The sequence below is a fragment of the Onychomys torridus genome, chromosome 12 (genome assembly GCF_903995425.1).
Source record: "Onychomys torridus chromosome 12, mOncTor1.1, whole genome shotgun sequence".
NCBI classification, from domain to species: domain Eukaryota; kingdom Metazoa; phylum Chordata; class Mammalia; order Rodentia; family Cricetidae; genus Onychomys; species Onychomys torridus.
In genome coordinates, this window is record NC_050454.1 from 66,876,437 (window position 1) to 66,900,469 (window position 24,033).

The 24,033-nt window shown below is 46.6% G+C and overlaps 1 protein-coding gene across 11 annotated transcripts in view; it reads right to left on the reverse strand.

Annotated features, from left to right (window-relative positions):
- The window catches only part of Tiam1 (TIAM Rac1 associated GEF 1), a 374,882-nt gene that overhangs the window by 35,246 nt on the left and 315,603 nt on the right, over window positions 1–24,033 (reverse strand). For 7 of the 11 annotated variants that reach the window (XM_036203278.1, XM_036203274.1, XM_036203273.1 and 4 more), the window contains 3 exons: window positions 23,515–23,601; window positions 17,953–18,177; window positions 6,334–6,440 (listed from right to left, as the gene is read on the reverse strand). In XM_036203278.1, the coding sequence (XP_036059171.1) occupies window positions 6,334–6,440; window positions 17,953–18,177; window positions 23,515–23,601 (419 nt within the window). Of the gene's footprint in view, window positions 1–2,045; window positions 2,482–6,333; window positions 6,441–17,952; window positions 18,178–23,514; window positions 23,602–24,033 lie in introns of those variants that run through there. The other 4 variants (XM_036203280.1, XM_036203281.1, XM_036203283.1 and 1 more) reach the window with 3 other exon arrangements.

Below are 24,033 nucleotides of genomic sequence, written 5' to 3' on the forward strand. Positions count from 1 at the left end.
AACTGTAAAATGTACCCTTCTGGAGAAAATCTCACAGGTAGAAGACAGTCAGAGTTGATGACCAGTGCCCTGCCCCCGTAGTTTCTTGGGGGATACCTAAAAGCTCCATGAGGTTCCCTTTAGAGGGCTCAGCCATTCTCATCAGACCCACCCTGAATGTTTTCTGAAGCTGAATAGGGTCCTTCACAACACTCTGCTCCTGACTCAAGGGACACACTTTGGGGTGTATCCCAAGGCATTAACTCTCCACACATGCCTTTTTTTTTTCACTGCTAATATATATTACTTGAAAAAGAACAAGACAGTTTCATAGAATTAGTAAGTAGATACATGTAGATATCATGAGTGGGCTGTTTCTGTTTGGAGAGAATTTAAAGGATGCTATAAGGTTTGAGAATTTTGTCTGATTAAAGCATTACCTATAAAATATCCTTTGAAGGAACTCTGACATGCAGGGCCCCCTTGGAATGTCTCCAAGCTATTGATTTCACATATTGTTGCCCAGTTAAACCTCCAGCTCCCTCCACTGTGGTCAAACCTCTAATGGAGGTCAAAGTCACTATGGACCCAGTCCGTGGTAACTGCAGGGTACAGCATGAAGAGAGAAAGAACTGACCACTCCATAACTAACTGTCAGGTGGCTACGGGCCACTCACACGCCTAGCACCATGAACACAACATGCCCAGTCAGGCAGGCTTGGTGGGAGGTTCCCAACAAGCTCCTACATGAAGGGGCAAGAGGAAGACAACCCAGGTACTTCCAACAGGGAACACGGTCTCTCTCCACTTGAGGACTAACACCAGAAACCAAAGAGTAGCACTCACAGACAGACACTGGAGACTTGAACATTGTTGAAGGAACAGAGTTGTCTCCAGTGTCCCCAGTAAAAACCAGGACTCAGCCACCATACAGAGAAGGCAAGACAACAAAGGAGGAACTGGCCACTTTACCAAGGCCAGCATGGAGCTCAGTGTAGATGACATCCTTTCCCCCTGAGCAAGATGAAAAGAAAGCACAAAGGGAGGCAGGGAGACTCTTTAGGACACAGGACCAACTGGAGCGACCCAGCTGTTTAAGCCTTCCTGTTACGCAACCACCAAAGGCAATGTCTGCCTCCAGATGAGCGACTTCTAAAACTGTTCTTTGACTCTGACCGATTTAACACTTCCCACGGATTTAAAAGGAGCAAGAGTTGCCTCAAATCTTACAGCCTTTATTTAAACTTTTTTTTTTTTTGAGGGACAATGGAGCAAAACCAAAACCATTTCACAGTCTCAGAGGGCGTTACAGTCATCCATCGTTCCTGTAATTCCCTACCAGCTTTTGGGTCTCTTCTAACAAATTTTAAACAACAAACACCAGGCCTAGACACTGTCAAAGTTTGTTCCGTTCAATGGCACAATCTCTGGGCCAGCAGACTGGGATATCAGCTCCAGTCTCAAAAGGCTTAGTTTGATGCTGTCACACTGTTTCCTGACAAGCGCTCACTACAGCACTCTCTTTTTGGAGCGCTAACATCTACTACCGGAGCTGATCTACAGAAGTAGGTCAGCTCATGTTAAAGCGTCGATTTGCCAACCCTGCCTTACCGACTGCAAGTCAGCAGAAAGAAGGGAAAAAGCACCCAAAGGAGCAAAACACCAGCCCAGCTGTTTTCCCAGTCCCTTGTCAGAGGCGGAGTGAGAAGGGCATAGGGCGTTGGACAGAAAATACATTCAAAATCTCAATAGCCAAAAAAGTGGGGGGCAAGAGGGGGGAACACCGGTGAGAGTTAAAAAGATAAAAAATAAAATTTAAAAAGCCAAAGCTTTCTTCCACCTAAATATGAAAAAAGAGATAAATATAAAGACCCAACACAAATTCAACTGCATGCTAACTACTGACCCATCCTCCCCAAACTGCTGCAGTATAAGTTCTTTGTTAACAAGGGTGTCCAAGAAAGAAGGGGGGATGAAATATGGAGCTATGGTGCAAGCATAAGCATCATTAGCTGAGCACAGAAGCAAGTCTTCCCCAAAGCGGACAGAAACAGCAGAGCGCTCACCAGATGAAGTGTGCGGTAGAGAGAGACACCTGCCTTGTCGTTCTCCAGCCTGGGTTTGCGCTTGATTTTCCACAGTGCAGACATCCTCAGGGATATAGTCTCATGGTAATCCCTCCTAGCACTTCATGTGTTCAGCAAGGAAACCGAAGTTTCTTAAAATACTCAGAAAGCCCCAGCCACCTTCCAGCTTGCAGAGAGCTTTCTGCAAGGATAGCCCATGCTGGTTCTCCAGTGCGGACCTGTGACCACATCTCAATGCAGAACTGACAGCCAGCGGCCACAACCCCCAGAGAGGCACCTGCTTCCTTCCCCACTTGCGCTCCGGGAGGCTGTCAAAGGCTGTATCCTGGATAAGAACTCATGCTTTGATTTTACCTGCCTCAACAACAAAAGCCCCAGAAAGAGAGAGGCAAAGCCAGCAAGATAACAAAGCAGAGTGCCCTCCCAGGCTGTGGGTGGCCCTGCCCTGCAGCCAGCCTGACCAGCTGATTGGCCAGCATCTCAAATGGCCCAGGAATATTAAAGTGCCCAGCCAGGACAACTTTGCAGCTCCCCTCAGGGAGTCACAGGAACCCCCACCACACAAACCCGCTCTTTCAACTGTGAGCCCTGCCACACTTCGCGCTGGGACTTTATTACAAAAACGGATGCGTCCCAAGCAATTACAGCATGTATGAAAACAAAACCAGGAGCAGTTAGGAATGGAAGGGCACTGAAAATGATTCTAATACAGTTTCTAACTGGGAAACAAAGTCGGAGCCACAGGGGGCCTGGAATGCAGGACACAGGCTCCTCTGACCTCAGCTAACTCCCATTTCATTCCACAAACAAGACTTTTCAAGGAGAAGCTGCAAAAAGTCACTAGGGGTGAGGAGACTGTCACCTGTCACCAGAGGCTGGGGGGGGGGGGTGGCTAGACTCCCCTGCCTTGAGGTGACATTCCTACATCATCCCAAGTGAACAGCAAGCTCACAATTATCCACTTGCTCAGCTCCAAAAGGCCATGCACAACTAAACTTCATTGAAAAGAGAATACAAACAGCGTTTCCTTTCCATCCAGCTCATCCCACAGGGCCTCTGGCTTCACACTTCCCATCAGAACAAAAAACTGGTAATGCAGTAGGACATGAAGGTGCACACCTTGAATCCAGCCCTCAGGAGGCTGAGGCTGCCAGGTGTTCTCTGTGAGTTCAAGGCCAGTGTGGTCAACATAGTGGACAGGGCTATATAGTGAGACCCTGTCTTTAAAAGATAAAATACAAAAGAGAGAGAGAGAGAGAGAGAAACCAAACCTAATTAGTTATTTCAATATTCTGTTGGGTATAGGCATGTCTGGGTGCAGACCATGCCATGGAGCATGTGTGGAGGTCAGGGGTAGGCACGTCTGGGTACAGGGCATGCCATAGTAAATGTGTGGAGGTCAGGGGGTAGACACATCTGGGTACAGGGCATACCATGGTACATATGTGGAGGTTGTGGGTAGACACATCTGGGTGCAGGGCATACCATGGTGCATGTGTGGAGGTTGTGGGTAGACACATCTGGGTGCAGGGCATCCATGGTGCATGTGTGGAGGTTGTGGGTAGACACATCTGAGTGCAGGGCATACCATGGTGCATGTGTGGAGGTCAGGGGTAGGCACGTCTGGGTGCAGGGCATACCATGGTGCATGTGTGGAGGTTGTGGGTAGACACATCTGGGTGCAGGACATCCATGGTGCATGTGTGGAGGTTGGGGGCAGACACGTCTGGGTGCAGGGCATGCCATGGTGCATGTGTGGAGGTTGGGGGTAGGCATGTCTGGGTGCAGGGCATGCCATGGTGCATGTGTGGAGGTCAGACAACAACCTGCAGGACTCAATAGCCCCTCCCACCATGTGGATCCCAGGGGGAGGAATCAGGTTGACATGCTTGGCGACAGGTTCCTAAGCCTGCTGAGCCACTTCGCCATCCACTTTGTATTAATTTATTAGGTATCTTTCTCTACCTGGTGAATGCATGTGCGTTCAGACAAGGCTTAATCATCCCTTCCAGGTTACAGCAGTATACAACTTAAAAATGAATTTACATACCAATACAGTCGATGCAACCACAATGGTTAACTTTAATCAAGAGACACTTTAGGAAGATGATGCATCAGGAAAATTGTTAGATGGCTCATGGCTGTGTATCTAATTGGCCTCTAGCACCACTAATAAATTAGTTCCCTTTTTCATGAAGCCTGGTATTTAATGTCAGCACAAAACAATCAGGCTGCAGGTAATTTAAAATGCAGGCATCAATAACACAAGGCCAGACTGGGTTGTTATCTTGCTTTCAATACCACAGACCACATGGGTTTCTCAGCAAGTGCCTAACCCCACCCCCAGTCTCTTCTTTAACAGAATCCGAGGGCATCTTCTTCAGGAGTGTTGTAAAGATGATGTTATATAAAATGGTACCTAATATACGCCTAAGATAGAATCAGCATGACTTTATAATGAATATTCCATGGGACCCGGTCACCAAGATCTGCCTGTACAATGATTTTTTTTTCTTTTTTTCTTTCAAATCTCTTAAATCAGAAATTTAATTAATCAAGGGCTACTAACAGGAGCTGGAGAGATGGCTCAGAGGGGAAGAGCACTTGGCTTACTCCGGGTTTCTATTGCTGTGATACACACCATGCAAAGCAAATTGGGGAGGAAAGGGTGTATGTATCTGTCTTCTATCTTTGGAGTCACAGTCCATCACTGGGGGAAATCAGGACAGGAATCCAAGTCAGGAGCTGAAGCAGAGACCAAGGAGGAAGCTGCTTATCGGTTACTCCCCATGGCTTCGGCAACCTGCTCTCTTCTACCATCCAAGACCACCCCAGTGGTGCCACTGCCCACCCGCAGTGAGCTGGGCCTGAATTAATCATTAATCAAGAAAATGCCCCAAAGGCTACTCTGATGGGGGCTTGCTTTCAACTGGGACTACCTCTCTGCAGATGAGCTGAATTTATGTCAAGCTGACAGAAAACCAACCAGCACACTGCTCTTGCAGAGGATCAAAGACTGGTTCCCACTCTCCATGTTTAAAAGCTCACCACAACCTATAACTCCAGCTCCAGGAGCTCCAATACTTCCTTCTGGTTTCCAACATGTGATTTGTTCATGTGAGTGACTGGAAAGTGTCAAGGAAAATAATGGGCGGTGGAGAGATTAACATTATCTGACAAGGTGACTGTGGAATATCCTTAATTGTCAACCTTGACAATTACTCAAGCTAGAGTCATGTGAGAGAAGAAGGGAATACCCAGATCAGCCTGTTTTTTGGGCAGGTCTCTGAGGCACTGTCTTGGTTATTAACTGACGTAGGAGGGCTCAGCCCACTGCAGGTGGCACCATCCCTAGGCAGACTGTCTGGACTGTATAAGAAAATTAGTTAAGCCAAGCATGGTGGTATAACGATTAATCCTAGCACTCAACAGGTAGAGGCAAAGGGATTTCTGCAAGACCAAGGCCAGCCAGGTCTACAGACACTGTCTCGAAGAACAGGCAGTGGGGGTAGGTATGCACCAAGCCTTCTCCTCTGGGTTCTGCTTCAGGTTCCTGCCTTAACTTCTATCACCTGTGACCTGAAGCATCAGATGAAATAAACCTTCCCTGCCCCTAAGCTGATAATTGTCAGAGTGTTTTATCACAGCAGCAGATATCATTGCTTCAGAAAATCTGAAACAAACAAATTACCGATACACTGAACACTGGACCAAGTAGAAGCGAAGCCTGCAGAATTACAGGCATCAATCTTGTTGTGTTACACCAAAGTATCAAAAGAAAAGTTTTGGCTCACACTATTCAACTGAAGAACAGTATAATTGTTTCCTTTCCCTTTAATGTAAAAGAAGTGCACCTTGAACAAGAGCCGAAAGCAGATTGCTCAAAAGTGGCTCATTACAGAACCCCTAAGTAGCAAGAAGGCATTGCTGACTCAATTATACACATTTAGGATGATGCTTCATCCTGCCCAAATGACGACGGAGGAAGGAAATGGGGTGAAATTATGGCATTAACGGGGAATTCCAGCCGTGGCAGAAATTAAAGAAAGAAGCCTCAATTCATTCCCAGTGATTTCTGCCCTGGATTCTCCCATAAGGGTTCCTTACCAAGGCTGCAATTTGGATTCCATGTCCAGCTATTTAGTGACATCTCAGAAGCAGAAACATGTCATCCCACAGAGAGGCCACCTAACCACACACAGCCGCAGAGGTGGTGTGTCAGCCGTGATCCTGCAGGACACGGGATGTGAAAATGAAAATCTCTCACCTTGCTGCTGTGGTCTGTGTCATCGGAAGACTCCAAGTCCGGTCCCTCGTCCTCTTCTGGAGCGACCTCAGCACTGCTGCCCTGCTCGCCGCAGAGGCTGTGCCCTGCTGGGGAAGCAGAAGAACGCATAGGGTCAGCACATACAGTCATGGCTGGAAGCGATCTGGTGTGGCGGGGTGGCCCGAAGTGAAGCCCAAGGAGAGAGGGAGAGAGGGGGGAGGGAGAGGGGGGGGAGAGAGAGAGAGAGAGAGAAATGATGATTCTCTGAGTACAAGTCATAATCTAGGCTCAATAAATTTTTATCGTCACTGCTATGATATTTCATATACATTTTTATACTTTATATGTTTGACAATATAAAGTTAATTGTTATGGGTTAAATATTTGTTCCCCACAATCTTTATGTTGAAACAAGGACACCAATGCCAATGGGATGGTATTTGGAGGTGGAGTTGAAGGGGTAGTGAATTCAGACAGATTAAGTCGTGAGGGGGTGGTATCTGTGTAATAGGTTAGTGATAGAGGAAAATTCCTAGCATCAACCAGAAACTCCCACACTCACACAGACACATGCACCCCTGTGCACACATATACACATACTCATGCACACATGCATACATTTATGTACACCACACACACACACACACACACACACACACACACACACACACACATACACATACTCCATATACACGTGTACCCATACCCATATGCATACAATCATGTACACAAGACACACACACATACATACACCCATGCACTCATAGGTGTGGGGGGGGCAACAATCACATCTGAATTCTTGGGGACTGGTTAAACATAGATTCCTATTCAATAGACAGGGACCACATAGGGCCTGATACCCCCTCTTTCCCACTAGCTCTGAATGTTCCTGGGCCCACTGTCCACACCTGTAGTAGAAAGACTCTTGTGCAAGAACACCTTCCCAAGTAGAATCTGAACACGCAGGGACCCAAGGGCACCGCCTCTCCTATCAGGACACACAACCCTGAAGCCACATGGAAGAAACACGTCTCTGGGCCAGGACAACTTAGGGAGAGAGTAGAAGGGAACACGGCAGGTCTTTTCCCTCAGACTATATAATCACAGGGCTGCCCCTGAGGGGTAGCAAGGGCTCAAAGTCACACAGCGTGCTCCATCCAAGAAATGGAAAAACCTCTTGTCCTTGTTACTTTTCTATTACTGTGGAGACAACTTATAAAAGAGAACTAGGACTTCCTTACGGTTTTAGGGCATTAGCCCAGATCATCGTGGCAGGAAAGGATGGTGGCGCCTTCCAAATGGAAACCCAACACTAAAATGTATGAGCCTACAGGGCCCATTCTCATTCACCCTACCACACCACCTCAAGGTCTTTCTGGATTTTCATCCCGGTGACATTACAGACTGCACAGGGCTGGAACATGGCCAAATAGGAAGCCATAACCCCGCATTAGGAAACACAAGAGGGCTGAGGATGTACTTCAGCCTTAAAGCTCTTACCTAACAAAACATCCATAAGAAAGCAAAGAGCAGAAGAACAAGTCCCTGTACGGGCAGAAGACACCAAGGAACACAGGAAAGCCAGTTACCTGATTCAAAATGTCAAGTAACAAGGCTGAAATTACTTTTTACAAAAAGGTGCTTTCAAAAAAGATCATACAAATAATAGAATTTCTATAATAATGATAGCTGTATCCACAGAAATTAAACAGTTGATGGATAAGAATATAAATCAAAAGTAAAAAAAAAAAAAAAAAAGAGGATTGTTAAGTCCATCTGAAAGTACTGCCTTATTCTAGCAAATAAATCTTTATATAAACTGCAATTTCAGTGTCCGACCACTCAAAAGTTTAGGTACAGGAGTGGAGAGATGGCTCAGTGGTTAAGAGTTAAGAGCACTGGCTGCTCTTCCCAAGTACCCAGGTTCATTCCCCAGTACTCATACAGCACTTCACAACCATATGTAAGTACAGTCCCAGGACAATATACACATGTGGTGAACAGACACACATTCGGGCAAAATACACACAAACACAAAATAATAAAGCCAAAAAAAAACCACACACACACAAAAAGTTTGGGATGTGGAACTCAGCAGTAAAGTCCTTACCTAGAAACAGGTGAGGCTCCAAATTCAGCCCCTAGGACCCCACAAATAAATAAATAACAAAAGAACTCCTTAGAAAGAGAGTGAGAGCATGTACCTCACTTAAAAATTCTCTAAATATGTATTTCAGGGGGAAAAAATTAAACACGGTTATAACCCTAAAAAAAAATCTGGTATACAAACTGAAATGATAAAATGCTGACATTTACATGGGTTAGGCTTAACACATCAAACAACCCCACCTCCTCTCTCAAACAGACATTTTGGTGTTTCAAACAGAACCAAAGCTATTTGGAAGATACAATTAAAACCGAGCTGAGGGCGACTGAAGCCGAGGAAGAAGAAAAACTAGCTTTGGTTTCTGCCAGGTGAAGAATCATGTCCAAACCGTAAGAGCAAACGGTAAAAGAATCGGGACAGGTTACGTAAGTTGCAAATGGAATTTAAAAATGCAATTCGGGAAAGAGAAGGGAAAATAAGTGAGAAAAAATGAAATGAGATTACAGATATAGGTCAGAATACATGGATCTTCTAAAAAAAAAAAAAAAAAAACGTTAAAGGCTTAACTTAAATAAATACAGTATAAAAGAAAGCCCCAGCAGAATGATATACACAAGAAATAGACCAGAACACCCAGAGAAGAGTCCAGACATGCAGAGCATAACCAAGCACGTGGAACACTCTAGAAATAACTAAATGCAACAGGCTTACTCAGGACACAGAAGACACAAACATTTACAATGGCTAAGCTTGATTTGTGAATGGTTTTCTAGCCCTCCTCCCAAGGATTAGCAATTTACACAAGGAGAGATCTACTAAAAGCCAAAACTGCCTTAACTTAGAGAAGCTACATTCAAGCAGACCACACTGGCAACAATTTCCTAGAACTAATAAAAGTCCAACACCACCAAAGACAGTGCAGGAGAAGAAAAACATGACGGAGGTACTTTCCCTGCCAGAGAGCAAAATGTAAGATAAAGTTACAGTAACATAATGCAGCACAGAACGCACTGTTTAAAAGAGCCACGCCCCTAGATGGAAGTGTGACACTCAGCAGATGCAACAGTGCAGTCAGGAAAGAGATGGAACATTTGACACATGTCACAAGTGCAGTGGGTGGCCCACGTGGAAACACACACACACACACACACACACACACACACACACACACACACACACTGATCTTAACTCATGCCAATCACAAAAAAGCAGCTCCAGGTGAACACAGACTCAGTAGAAAATATACTGAACAAATACCACTAACAAGAGAGAAGAAAGGGACCTAGGACACAGGCCTGCAGCTCGAAAAAGCCACCAGCTCAATCCCTCCTACCCTAGAAGCAGAGCCCTGAGACTACACCCTGCATCAGAAATCTGGGCTGGCTCGTGGCTGGCTCTGGCCAGCAGAAATAATATAAGTGAAAATACACACATTTCCAGCCAGGGCCCCAAGTGGCCTCACAGTTCCTGATCTTGCCCGCCATACAAAGAAACCCCAAACTACAGTCTCAAAGATGAGAGGCTTCATAGAGAGGAGGTCCCCACTGCCCAATTACATGTGAGCAAGGACAGTGTCAACCACATGGCCTCAGCCAAGCCCTGAGTGACCCCAAGTGAAGACAGTAGTCTTCTACCTGCTGAACTAGCCCAAGCCACCAGGATACAGGAGTGAGGCTGTACTGTACTGGTGTGTTCTGCAACAAAACCATGAAATGGTCAGGAATGGATGCTCAGGACCAAAGAAAACCGGAGAGAGGAAGGGACAGTGCCCACTTCAAGAATACTGAGGGGAAAGAGCAGAGCAGCTGGACAGGGATCCAAGCAGAGGGGGACACCTCCTTCCCACACTGGATGCTTTTCTGGATACCCTCCTCAGCTTGGTGGGCTTACTTACACACACGCACGTGTGCACACACACACACACACACACACACACACACACACACACTTTCACAACTTTCTACAACACCACTGTTCTTACTACAAAATGTACTCTTCCTAATAATGGAGGCTAAAGGAATTACCCTCTTGTTTGGGGGCGTTCTCACCCCTCACAGACCAGGAAACAGGATCCACCATCGCAGGCTGCTCTATCAGCAATCAGGGAAAGAACTAGATAGAACTCAAAGGGGCTGAAACCGCCAGGGCAAGGCACAGTTCAGTCCCAGCCCTGAGCACGTGGCCAGGCAGGCACAGGGAGACTCCCACGAGAGAGTGAGGAAGCCGGAGCACCCTCGGGACAGAACCTTCTTGCCATCTCAAAAGCTACTACACATAAAGCCCACTGTGGTGAACAGGTGAGAGCATCTCTTTGGCTTGTAAATTACTTCCATATCACGATCAAGTCTTCATGGTTTAAAAACCTTTGCAAGTCATTCATCCCCCACACCTCTAAGACCAACACAATGCAAACCCAGCCACAAAAGTTTAACTTACAATTTAGCGCTTATTTAGATCATACAGCGTTCATGCGCCTTTCTTCAAGGCCTTGTGGCAGTTCAATAGAAAGGGAAAAAAAATCCTCGTCTAATGAGATACACAAGCAATGTGTTCAAGTTAAACAAATTCTCTAGTTCAAGCACTAAACTTCTCTCTCTCTCTCTCTCTCTCTCTCTCTCTCTCTCTCTCTCTCTCTCTGTGTGTGTGTGTGTGTGTGTGTGTGTGTGTATGTGTGTGTGTGTAAAACTTTCAGGAACTGGCTCTCTCCTTTCACCTCATGAGTCCTAGGAATCAAAGTCAGGTTGTCAGGCTTAGTGGCAACTTCTTCAAGTACTGAGCCATCTTACCAGCCCCTAGGAATGAACTTTTAAAAGTTATTACTAATACTAGAGTTCAAATGAGGGATAAACGTGATTGACAGATTGGCAGGGAGGGCAAGAAGAGACCGGACAACCCTAAAGGCATCCGTCTGGGACTCAACTGTTGGGCTGTGGTTCCATTTTCTTTTCCAATCATGTCCTAGCTACACCATTAAAAGAATCTCGTGTTCACCCTGCAATACATGGCATCAGCATCAGCATCCAAGAAAACTAGAAACCAAAACCACTACAGAGCAAAACTGCAGCAAACTGGAGACAGGTAAATACACTATGAGTGAGGCTGAGTGGTACACGCATGCATTGCAGCACTTGGAAGGCTGAGGCAGGAGGATGGCAAGTTTGAAGCTAACATGGTCTATGTAGTAAGCTGTAGGACACCTTGGGGTAGAGCAAGACCCTGTATGAAAAGGAAATAAATTTGGGCCCAGCAGGTAAAGGCACCTGGCAACCAAGCCTACAGACTTGACATACAAGGTAGAAGGAGAGAACTGCCCCCCCCCACACATGTGGTCCACTGACTTCCACATGTACGCCACAATAAATATGTACAATGTGCACATGTGCACATGTACATGAGTACATAAAAGAGAAGAGTAATAAAAAATACTGTGGAAAAGTCATAAAGTTGTCAATTTTGGCTTAATCGCCAACTTGTTGAGAAAGTAAAATAGAATGTACCTTAGTGATTTTTAAAATTATTTTTATTTCTATTTAATTTTATGTGTATCAGTGTTTTCCTGCATGTATGTGTGTGCTCTATGAGCATCCCTGATGCCCAGAGAGGCCAGAAGACGGTAACAGGTCTCCTAGAACTGGAGTTACAGACAGTTGTGAGCTACCATGTAGGTGCTGGGAATTGAAAGCAGGTCTTCTGCAAGAGTAACAAGTGTTCTTATCCACTGAGCCATCTCTCCAGCCCCTACACTAATCGTTTTTAAAAACATAAAACCGAAGCCCAGCCCACCCCCCAGTCTGCAAAGTAACACCCACCCCCCATTCACACACTGGATCTGATAGATGGCATCAATCAAATCTCGCTGGAAATCAAGACAAGGCATTTGGATCCCCCACACCCCAGCAGGACCCACAGAAGCAGGCCATGTGCTAAGTGACAGAAAGCAAGGCATGCCAACAGTTTACAAGGCACACATGGCTGCAAACTTTATCGACAAACAAACAGGAACCATGTGTGGCCGGGTGTCTGGGAGGCTTCAGAGAGAATCCATAAGACTGGACCAGATTTGTTTTCAGGACGACAAAGCTGTTCACTTGCTCTTTTATGTCACCCCTCCCTGTTCCCTAAGTGCTGAGCCCCCAGAACAAAACAGAGCCTTCCATTTCTGTTCTGCACAGAAAACACTTACTGGCCAGGCAGATCCAGCGCTGTCCCTGCCTGGTGCAAACAATTCCTCCTCTGAGCCAAGGTGCCTTAGTCGTGCATGGCAACACAGGGGCCTTTCCTGTGAACCAGATGCCAGGGAATCGACTTCCTGCAGGAGGTGCATCTGTGCTCGCTGCAGCCCACAGCTTCCTCTCAGCAGCAGACAGATGTGCTGGAGGCCGATCAAAGGGTCTGCAAGTCGCCAATCTGAGCCTGATCTGAACGTCTCTAATGTGTCACTGGCCGGCTGTCAGCCACCCAGGCTCGGCTTTCTCTAGCTCAAAATGCAAGAATACCCACTTTTCAAAGAAGATGAAGCACAGCCCCTCTAGAGAGCCCAGTGTTTTTTACTACAAGCATACGGACTCCTCACTGAGATAACACAAGGCACCTACGTCACTTCAGTCAGCCAAGTAGAACTCTAGGGATGGGACGCTGCATTGGAGAGGCGAGGCACTGGAAGGAAGGAAGGCTAATCACAGAACTTAAGAGAGACAAGCAGAATATCCGTGTGTGTGTGTGTGTGTGTGTGTGTGTGTGTGTGTGTGTGTGTGTAAGAGGGTCTTGTTAATCACAGAACTTAAAAGAGACAAGCAGAATTTCCGTGTGTGTGTGTGTGTGTGTGTGTGTGTGTGTGTAAGAGAGTCATTACATTACTCAAGATTACTTTTCCATCTCAGCAATCCTACCTGTCACCCATCCTGCTGAAATGACAGGTTTATATCAACCCTACCTGGCTCTAAACACACACTTAAGACTTCTGAAAAGACACCACACATGCCACTGGAATGACAATTCTTAAAAGTTGAGTTTTTGCTAATTGCTAGGAGAAGCATCTTTGTTTCATTGGTGAATTTCATTATTTATATCTTATACCACAGTAATTTTACTCATTAAGAAGCCACCTTGCCTTTCTTTTTTGGGGGGGTGGAGGGGAGGCTGGGTGAGTGGGAGGAGGGAAGAGAGGGATCTTTGATTGGTGTGTAAAATGAATGCAAATTTTCTCTTAATAAGAAAAAAATGAAGCCAACATTCAAAATACGTTTCCCTCTCTTCCTTTAGTAGGAATGGCAGTAAAGGGACACGCCAGACAAGCATGTTAAAACATGATGGACCCATGTTAAGGAAGCTTCTAAACATATTCAGATCTGTATCTGCCTTCCTACGCTGATGCTCGCTGAGATGCGGAGCTTATTGAGGTAGATGTGGAGCTTCTAAGGCACCTGACAGACAGCAGCAATCTCTGAGGGGCGTCTTTGTTTAGGGGTGAGCAGGTTGTAGGAATGCATAGAACAGCCCCTCACACCAAAGAATTACCTGATCCCCAATGCTAAGATCAGTATTCAAAGCAAATCCCATAAGAACTTAGCTGGGCTTCTAGGAAACTCCATGCAAACAGTTTCCAAGTTCTCACACCAGCTTTGCCCCCAGGATAACAGTCACTGAGGGAACTGCCTGTTTTTTGGTCCTGGCTAGCTTCCTGGTGTGCATGTAAACAAGTGCTTAGGAAATAAGATGAAAACATGGTCAGTAAGACTCCAGATGGAACATAGAGACTGCAAACGGCCATGAAGTAGAACTGGGTCTTAAAATATGGAGGAGACGTCCTTCTCCAGTCCTTGGCTTTGAAGGCAATGTGGTAACATGCACTACTCTCCCTTCTTTTACCAAGGAGTAAAAGAAAATGCACAGCCACTTAACAGATTCCCAACATCAAAATCTCAATGAAGTAGACCCCAAAATAGCATCAACAAAGTCTGCACATCACCATTTTCCCAGGACAAAGTCTACAAACAGGAAGAGCTGCTGGTCTAAGTTCCAAGCCTAGGTACATGTGGAAATCAGTCAAGGTGTCTAAAATGCCATCTAAAACAACCACCAAAATAAACACACAACAAGAGTCAGAGTGACTCCAGAGCTGAGAAAGGGGTCCCGGGACCTCAGCGTTCAGTGCTATAGAATTCCTTCTCTCCACCTAGTGACGGTAAGCACAGTGAAATGCATAAGCCCGAGTGTCATACATGCTGCCGTTGCAGGCAGAAGTGGAGGAGCAGACATTGGGGAGGGACAACTGACAGTTATTGGTCAGACAATCCCCATGTCCTCTGTGACAGACACTGTCTTAGGATATAACCTGTTTCTTAATACTTACTGCTCGACTAAACATTTCATTGACCTCATAGGATGACAGTGTGCTCTTGTCTCCATTTTATAATGAGGTCACAGGACACAGAATGGTGAATCAGGACTCATAGGACCACGGTCTCACACTGACATGAATGTAGTCCCGAAGAACCTGGTTCAGGGCCTATGTTTAACCACCAGTTTATAATGTTTCTACATACAAGCCTCTGTGTGAGAAAGAGGTTCAGAAATAACCAAAGCTTGAAAAAGAATCAATACCTTCAATCCTGGCTCTCAGGGGAAGGTCTGGTTAAGCATGCATGCTGGGCAGACAGTACCAGAGCTCACATGGGCCTCAAAGCCTCCCCCCACTCCCCGAGATGTTCCCACTTCCCACCTGGGTCTCTGTCCAGGTCACTACATACTCAGTGTGACCATCTTAAAGACGCTCTAGCACTACACCCCAAACTTGCCACTCAGATGGCTACTATTTTTAGTTACTTCTAAATTTAGATCAAGGCTGGAGTGGAGGCTACCCATTGTCCAGCGGCTCTGTGCTAACTGCCGGCCATCTGCTGAGTCCGTGTTATCTCTGCCTGGCTATGGGGCAGGCTCGCTGGCTACCCATCCTGTTTCCTTGCTCTCCCCTTTCATCTTCTGCTGTTAAATGAGGAACAGGAAGTGGGAGCCCCCAGAAGGCAGGGACCCAGGTGGGGACCATGAGCTCCAAGTCATAGCCATTTGGTTAGGGAAAAAAAAGAAAAAACAAAACAAAACAAAACAAAAAAACAAAGGAGAAAATAAATCTCCTACAGAGGACTCCAGGGTTGAGTTTTACTGTTTTAGGTAAGACTAAGTTCAGTGGTTTTGACACAGGGACTCCACAGGTGCCTGGTCTATTTGAGGTGACAGGAAAGCTTGGGCTGTTAAGACTCCGTTGTATCAAAGACAGGACAACTACAACATTCACAGAATACACCCAGATCCTTCTAAAACAGGCACATATAGACAAGAACACTTTAAAAACTACTTTTCGGGGTTGGGGATTTAGCTCAGTGGTAGAGCGCTTGCCTAGCAAGCACAAGGCCCTGGGTTCCACCCTCAGGCTCCCCCCCCCCAGGGGGGGGGAAGCAAAACTACTTTTCCTAGTTTAGTATAATCTCAGTACTCAAGAGGCTGAGGCAGCAGGATTCCAATTTGGGGGCCAACTTGGAAAAATATAGTGATTCTAGGCTGATCTGAGCTATACAGCTAGACCTGGTTCCAAAAACAAACAACTATTTAAAAACACTCAGGGAAATAATCTGTGTATATTTGAAGGGTCTTTACAGTAAGAAATAGACAGTATCAGTAAATAAGGAAGCAATTTGTAAGCAAGAGTCCATTTTACACAGGGGCTTTCTCTCTAAAGGGCCAGAGAGTTACCATCTCTGGCTTGTTGGACCATAACTCCCCATCACAACCGCTTAATCTGCCATTGCAGTAAAAACAAGATGTGCCGGACGGATCCAAGTCATTCAGAAGCAGGTGGGGTGATCAGGATTCAGTTTGTGGATTATAATATGCAAATTCTGAATCTGTATCTATAAAGGATAGGAATGATCCTGATAGGAAATTAATCCACACACAGCCACACTCCTGTTTCATGTACATGATCACAGAATCCTGCAATAAGCCCATGGCACCCAGTGTGTTTCACTGTCAGCCTGCAGGACAGAACTGCGGGCTGTTTTATAGGATCACAAATGCCACCTTGTGGCCATCTGCGAGAATAGCCTCCATGGTCCTGATCCTTTTCTTGGCCTTCTGGGCTCCCAGAAGCAGGGCTTCTAAGAGCCAAGACCACTACAACACAGCCATCCAAGAAAGGCAGTAGTAACTAAGTACGATCAATTTTTTTGAAGCTTCAGCTTGTCAAATTCTTCCAAGAGCCACGAAACAAAACCACGAATGATCGATCACAGGCTTCTCGCGGAAGCAGCCAAGCTGCAGATGGTAATTTGACAGGCATGGCAAGCAGCGATACACAAGCACCTACAACACAGATATAGAGACTAGAAAAGCACACCCCCTCCACGCATGCACACCCTGCCTCAAGCTTTTTTTCTCCCTCCTGAAAAGACAAGCTGAAGAGAAAATGCTTCTGAAATTAAGCCTAGTCAGTCAACCCAAACCCTAGCACCAGTTTATAAAAACTGAGCTACAGCAATCCACCCAGTTCCTTTGTGCATTCATTCAGTCTTGAGTTCAACAGGAAAGGGTCGCCTGTGTGGGAAGCCATGTCCAAAGGGAAAGACCGCACAGAGGAAAAAAATACACCCATTCCAAGAAAACAAACATGAGGGAAAGAGACAGGCAAGTAAAAAGTATCAAATGAGCCAGGCACGGAGGTGTTCTGTAATGCCAGCACTCGGAAAGTTGAGGCAGGGAAATCTTGGGTTCAAGGCCAATCCAGGCTATTCAGGGAGTTCCAAGCCAGTCTGGGTTACAAAGTGAAAGCCGATTAGACTAAAACTTAAAAAAAAACAAACAAATAAGTAAAACTCATAGGACAATATGGCTGGAGCCCAAAGAGACACATTTTGCAGGTCATGGAGCTGGGGTGGTGGGCGGGCATTAACTCTGTGGGGGTCCCAGGAAGGCTTCCAAGGCAGGGGGCACCTAAGCTGCTTCTATCAGGATGCATACATGGGCGCCAGAGGGAGCAGGAAAGAAAGGAGGTAAGAGTAGCAGATGGAGCTGGGTACGGCAGGGGTTCCGCTGATCCGATTCACGTTCATGTGAGTCACGCCAAGCAAACACCTGCTGGAGAAGATGCCTCACAAAGCCCCCAGTACCTTTCACAGGGGAAGAGGAGCAGGGCTGGGCAGACTTTGGGGTTGGAGACAGAGAAGGCTACAAGAGGACTATGCATGCCGGGGCTTATGAGATCCCATGCCTTTATCCAGGACCATGAAATGGTGGCCTCCCATCACTCACCCCTCTCCAAGATGACAACTAGCCAAAGACACACACATAGCACATATTCCCTGACAAAAACACCTTCCCCTTTAAAATGTCAGCAGGAAGCACAGGGCAGCCACGCGCTCCACTCACTCACCCACACCTTGCAATGCCCGAGGTGCACAGAGTGTGGAGCACGTTCCCAGGGCCCAGGCTGATGAGGCGCAGCCATGGGCATAGCCTACCTGGGTTGCTGGTGAGGAAGGTGAGGGCGCTCTCGCCCAGGTCCACAGGGCCGTCCACTCGGTGCGGTGGGTTCTCCAGAAGCTCCACTCCCGCCTCCAGCTCAGGGTAGGTCCTCACCAGGAGGCCCAGGGAGGGCTGTGAGAGGAAATCTTTGAGCATAGATGAATTCAGGGTGCCGGCTGCACGATTATTGATCTCGAGAACCTCATCCCCCGCCTTCAGGCCTGCCAAGGCAAGATGGAAAAGCTTTAATGTCACACAAATCAGGGCATAACTACTTAGAAGTTCTGACAGAGGGGGCATGCCAAGCTCTCCTGGAATGAGTCTCACGGCCCCAGGGCTGCTGGGAGTACTCACATGGGTTTGAGAAAGCTCTAGACCAGTGGTTCTCAACCTTCCTAATGCTGCGACCCTTTAACACAGTTCCTCATGGTGTGGTGACCCCCAACCATACAATTATTTCATTGCTACTTCATAACTGTAATTTTGCTACTGTTATGAATCATAATATAAGTATCTAGATTTTCCAATGGTCTTAGATTTTCCAAAGGGTCACGACCCAGAGGTTGAGAACTGCTGACCTGAACCAACTCATTACTTCTTCAGTGTGTTCTAAGCATCTGCCAGTTTTCTTTTCCAAATGCTGAGTGTGGTTAACTCCCCAACATGCTGGTCTCTGGAAATGTTGGAGACAGTGTTTTGTACACACTTGTATCTATTATCATTTCTATGGAACTAAAATGCAGAAGTTTCTTCTGCCTACCACCATAAGTAAGATTTTTGTCCCCAAATTCCTACCGAGAGGACAGTCTATGGAATCAAATGCAGCTGTTATCCCTACTCCCTCTGCCTTTGAATGACACAAGGACCCGGGAAGCACATCTTCATTTCATTTTGGTAGGGTCCCCAAAGGGTCAGTCAAGAACAAGCCCCACCTGGGAAAACCAGAGGCTGTGCCTAAGGAAGGGGTAGTTCAAATCCTTATATAACCATTGCAGCTGCTTGAGGAGGAGGCGGCTGAGGGAAGGGAGTCTCCCTGAGAAGGGAAGTGAAGGAGGGGCTGAGACAGAGGAATTGCAGAATTGAGAAGCTGCCGCACCCAAGGCACCCATGGATCCCAGCTCTGACTCTGCAGAAGGATCATTCTAGAAAGTTCTCACTTCCCAGATTTGGAGCTCACCCTGGCTATCCTCACTCAGATTCCCAAAACTTAAAAAACCCATTACTGAGCATAAAACAGAGGAAAAGAAAAGCACATGGGGAGGGGAGGGGAATTAAGGAAATGAGAATGTTTTTGTGCCAAAGGTAAAATTCGGTTGAGTAAACAATTCATTGTATTTATGATTTATCTGTTTATTTCTATGTGTGCTTTGCTGGCAGGTACATCTGCACACCAAGACAGCATCATACTCCATGGATGTTACAGAGGTTATCAGCTGCCAGGTAGGTGCTGGGAACTGAACTCAGGGCCTCTGGAAGAGCAGCCAGTGACTTTAACCGCTGAGCCATCTCTCTAGCCTTAAACAATTCACTTTTAGGTAAAAATCTGGAGCAGTGTAATATTTAAACAGAAAATATAAAATTCCAATATATGAAAAACAGAGGTGTTAGTGTTTGGTGCGTGTGTGCGCGTGTGTACGCGCGTGTGTGCGTGTGCATGCATGTCCTGGAACTCACTATGCAGTCGAGTCTGACTCTGAGTTCACAACAATCCTTCTGTTGCCTCTCATGTGCTAGGGTTATGGGTGTGAGCCATGGCTGGCTTTGGTCTTTTCTTACAACACCGGTAAGTCAGATATTACAGGATATTAGGATAAAAAGACCTGAAAGCCGGAAGGCATCTGTGAAGATTTTCGGAAGGAAGGTTCCAGGTTCATGCAACTGGCAGATAACGGCAGGTTGAGTGTTGACCCCTGGAAACTTTGTCCCCATGTCCTTGCACTCACAGAACCCGTGAGCACAATTTTACCTTGAAAGAGGATCTCTATGGTTGCAACCATAGGACTCTGCATGGTCTGGTGGACTGACACACCTTCACTGGGCCCATGGAAGAGAGACTCACAAGGAAGAGCGGGAGCCAGTGAAGATGGAGGCAGAGCCTGGGGTGATATAGCCACAAGCCCACAAACATGTGGGGCCCCAGAAACTGGATGAGACCAGAGAGAGTTCTCTCCAAAAGGTTCAGGGCGAGCATGGCCAGTGAAACCTTGCCTGGCTTCTTGGGAACCGCAGGCACATACATTTCTGCTGCGGTAAGCCACCCGGCTTCCAGTACTTTGTTATGGCAACACCAGCAAGACAACACAGGAGGAGTTCTTCTCAGAATGAGGGGAGAGGAGAGGCCATGTCAGCAGTACTGTGCTGTGAAACCTCTCACTGGGGCTTTCTGTCACAGCTCCGGCATGGGCAGCCTCTGCCACAGCTGACATGTCCCCCCCAACCTCAGTGTCCTACGTAAGAGGGAAATGTGGTGACAAGAGGAAATGGAAATCGTGTCATCTCTGGAGATATTCCATAGACACTGGCTCTTGCAGTTGCCACTGACCATGAAAAAAAGTATCTATGACGTATCCAAGCTGTCTGGAGCGAGACGGCGTGTGTCCGTCTCAACCAGGCTGTGTCCTGTGAGGCCATCAAGGAAATCCTGGATGACAACAAATGGCTCTGGGCGATCTCAGAGGGAGGGTGACAGCCCAAAACAAGCAGGGCCATGACGAGTGGAGACAAAGGGTCGAAGAACACACGAAGGTACAAAAAGTCCGTTCTGCAAGGGCAGCCCACGTGAGCTCACACTAAGAGTAGTCTGTGTGGGAACATGGGGCCCAACTGCAGGAATAGCCAAAAGGCCAGTGTGGCCAACCAGAGAAAGGACTGTGAAAACCAGAGTGTGTTAATGCCAACATGCGCAGATCCACTGCGGCATCGCTCCACTGGCCTCTCCTCTCCACTACATATTCTGGTCGCTGTAACTGGGTTGCAGGCACTTAGGCTGTGCTCAAAGAGCCAGTCCGAGTTCTAGTCTCCATGCTAATGAGTGGCCAAAGGACTTGGAGTCACTGATTCTGGGAAAGAAAATATCTCACAGCTGATTACAGGTACCGAAGGCCCGCTGAACGACAACAGCAAGCTAAACTGGGAGAGTTAGATGGAAGCTGGGGGAGGGGACATTTGGTACAGAATACACAAATAGGATCATAGGCTGTGTGGCCTGCAGTGAGCCCCAAGCGGGTGCAGTGGGATGTGTTTTCATTAATTGCCAGAGCGAACACTCCATGTGCCTCCTCCTGACACTCCCTGGAGAAGACACGTACCGGTCTTATGCCTGCTGAGAACACTGCTCTATGGTGCAAGGAGGCTGGGGAGACATTTGTTTTCATGAAGCATCAAGGGTTCTCAGATTCAAAGAACTAAGACAGGATGTGACTAAAGCCAGAAGATTCCCCTACCCCCGGGCCACGCCCACAGCACACTCATCCTGCTGACAGCGATAAAGATCAGTCCCCAGGTCTGCAGGGGATGAACCTGTGTCGGTTCTCTGCTGAGATGCAGCTCAGCGTCTCTGCACACTCTGGCCTCCAGTCTGCCTGTGGTCTAGAAAGTACAGACGGACAGGCAGGAGGTTCTCCCCCAGGACAGCCAGCACATGATTCTCACTATCCCTCCCTCAAGTGCCACCTTCTCTGTCTGTGACAGCACAGACTCAGTTACAGCACAGGGTGAAATGACCCACACAGGGAACTCACAAGCTATGAAACACCCAGTACTGTGCTCCGCTGCCACAGGGATGGAGGCAGGAAATTCAGCCCACTTTGTTCCCAGGGCTCCAGTCAGAGTTCTTGGCAGATGAGATTTGGGTAACTGTGTCTGAGGCACAGTGGACACACATGTGCTGGCCAAGGTGGATTATTTTCCCACAAAATTCCACACCAAGAACAAAATTCCTAAACTTACTGATTGGCTTCATATTTTTGTAAGTATAATGAGCTGAACAGTGAGGCCCTCAAAACAAAACAAAAACAATCATGTTCTGCCTACAACATCAGGAAGCAACCTTCTTTGGAAAGAGGTTCAGGCACGTATCATGGAGATAATTAAAATAACTATTACGACTATATAATATTAAGACATAATTAAGTAAAAAACAAAACAACAACAAACCCTAAGACAAGATTCATGGAAATTTAGGGTGAGTGTTAAATCAAAATGACCTCTGTTCTTACAAGACAGCCACAGAAGGACTAAGGACATGGAGGAATGGCCATGTTGAGTACTAAGGCTAAAATGGTACACATCAGTTAATAACCAAGGATCACTGAAGATGGCTGGCAGCCACTGTATCTAAGAATTCTGACAGATTCTTCCCTGAGGCTCCAAAAGGAATCAATCCTCCCAACACTTTGTCTTCAGATTTCTAGCCTCTTGAACTGAAAAATTTTTTGTGTGTTTGAGCCACAGAGTTTAATATGTAATCGTGGTCCTAAAAAACTAATGGAGTGGACAAGTTCTGGCTTCTCTTGGTACCCTTAGTGGGTGGATTCCAAGATGGCCCGTGAAAACATCTGCAGATGTAGTGGAGTCAGATTTGCATACAGCCATATTTGAATCATCTGTAAATTATCTGTAATATCTAAAGCAACATCAATGCTATGAAACTGGTAACTACATTATATTGTTTAGGGAATAATGACAGGAACAAAGGTATTCAGTATTTGGTAACTTATTTGGTAAATTTGAATTTAACGGCCCCGCCCCCAAGAGATTTTTCAGTGTGTAGCTGGCAGAACCCAGAGACGCATAGTCCATAGATATCGAGGGTCCACTGTAATCTAGGTTGACAAGGGGAACCTGAGACCACCAAGAGGCCGGAGAACAGGGCCCAGAGGCAGCCAAAATGCACAGTAAGTTCTCAGAGGGCCAAAAGAAACTGGCAAGACATGGGTGGGGAGGGCAGACAACAGAGATGAGGAGGCTGGATCTCAAACCAACCTCTGCTGACTCTCCAGGAAGTGACTGAGTGGAACAGCCTCTTCTGGAGGTGCTGTGGGCTCAGGCAATGCCTCTGACAGTGAAGACCAAAATTCTGCTTCCCCCAAGCCCCGGAGCTCCCCAGAAGCTAAAGAACCATTGTAATTAGAGGAAATATTCCAGTAGTCCCATAGATACAGGCTCAGAGCCTCATCCAAAACCTAGGAGTGTGAGATTTCTTGCACACCCGAATTCATGGAGTAAAACCCCCTTCCTTGGCACTGTTTTCAAGGAGAAATATTCTTTATACACAAACCTTCTGAAAATGTCTTTCTCATTAACCAATGAGAAAAATCCAAAAGGTTATGAGATAAACAAGAGCCTGGGGGGGGGGGTAAGAGGTGGGGGTTTGCAGAGTCTGTAGATGCTAACACTGGAGAGGCTGATGCAGGAAGATTATGAGTCCATGACCAGCCTGAGCCACACCAAGAGTTCCAAGCCAGCCTTAGCTACGTATCAAGGCCCTGCCTCAGAAACTAAAAAGCAAAAAAGAATCGTAACAGAAACAGAAGCAGCCAAGGCATCCCCAGTCTTACCTTTCTTGGAAGCTAACCCGGTTTCCTTGACGCTGTTCACGTAGAGCCTTCGAATACCGTCTTCGTCCACAGAAGACAGGGAAAACCCTGCAGAAGACAGAAGACAGACCACAGGGATCACACCTCGGAATGTTTAGCCAACAACAGGAAGTACCTGCTGTGAGCACAGAGGTACATCTTGTGTTTTGGGTTACACTTTGGAATTTTTTGTCTTTCCTGTTGTTCAGATTGTTCTACACAGCAGGGGAAAAAAGTATTTTTAGATCACTCTACAAAAGTAACCACTCATAAAAATAAATACCACTCAGCCCACTAAGCTTCATACTTCAAACTCGCCTGTGAATGCACACAGAAGGGCATTATTTTCTCTCACCTGTTTCCTGGTAAAGGGCATTGATTTGCCCTTCCCATCCTCTTCCTTACACGGCACACGACAGACAGATGGGCTTACCTCATGGGGCCCCTTACCTTTTTAACTCACTCATTCTACATGGTGGGACACACTGTCCCAGGGTGGGG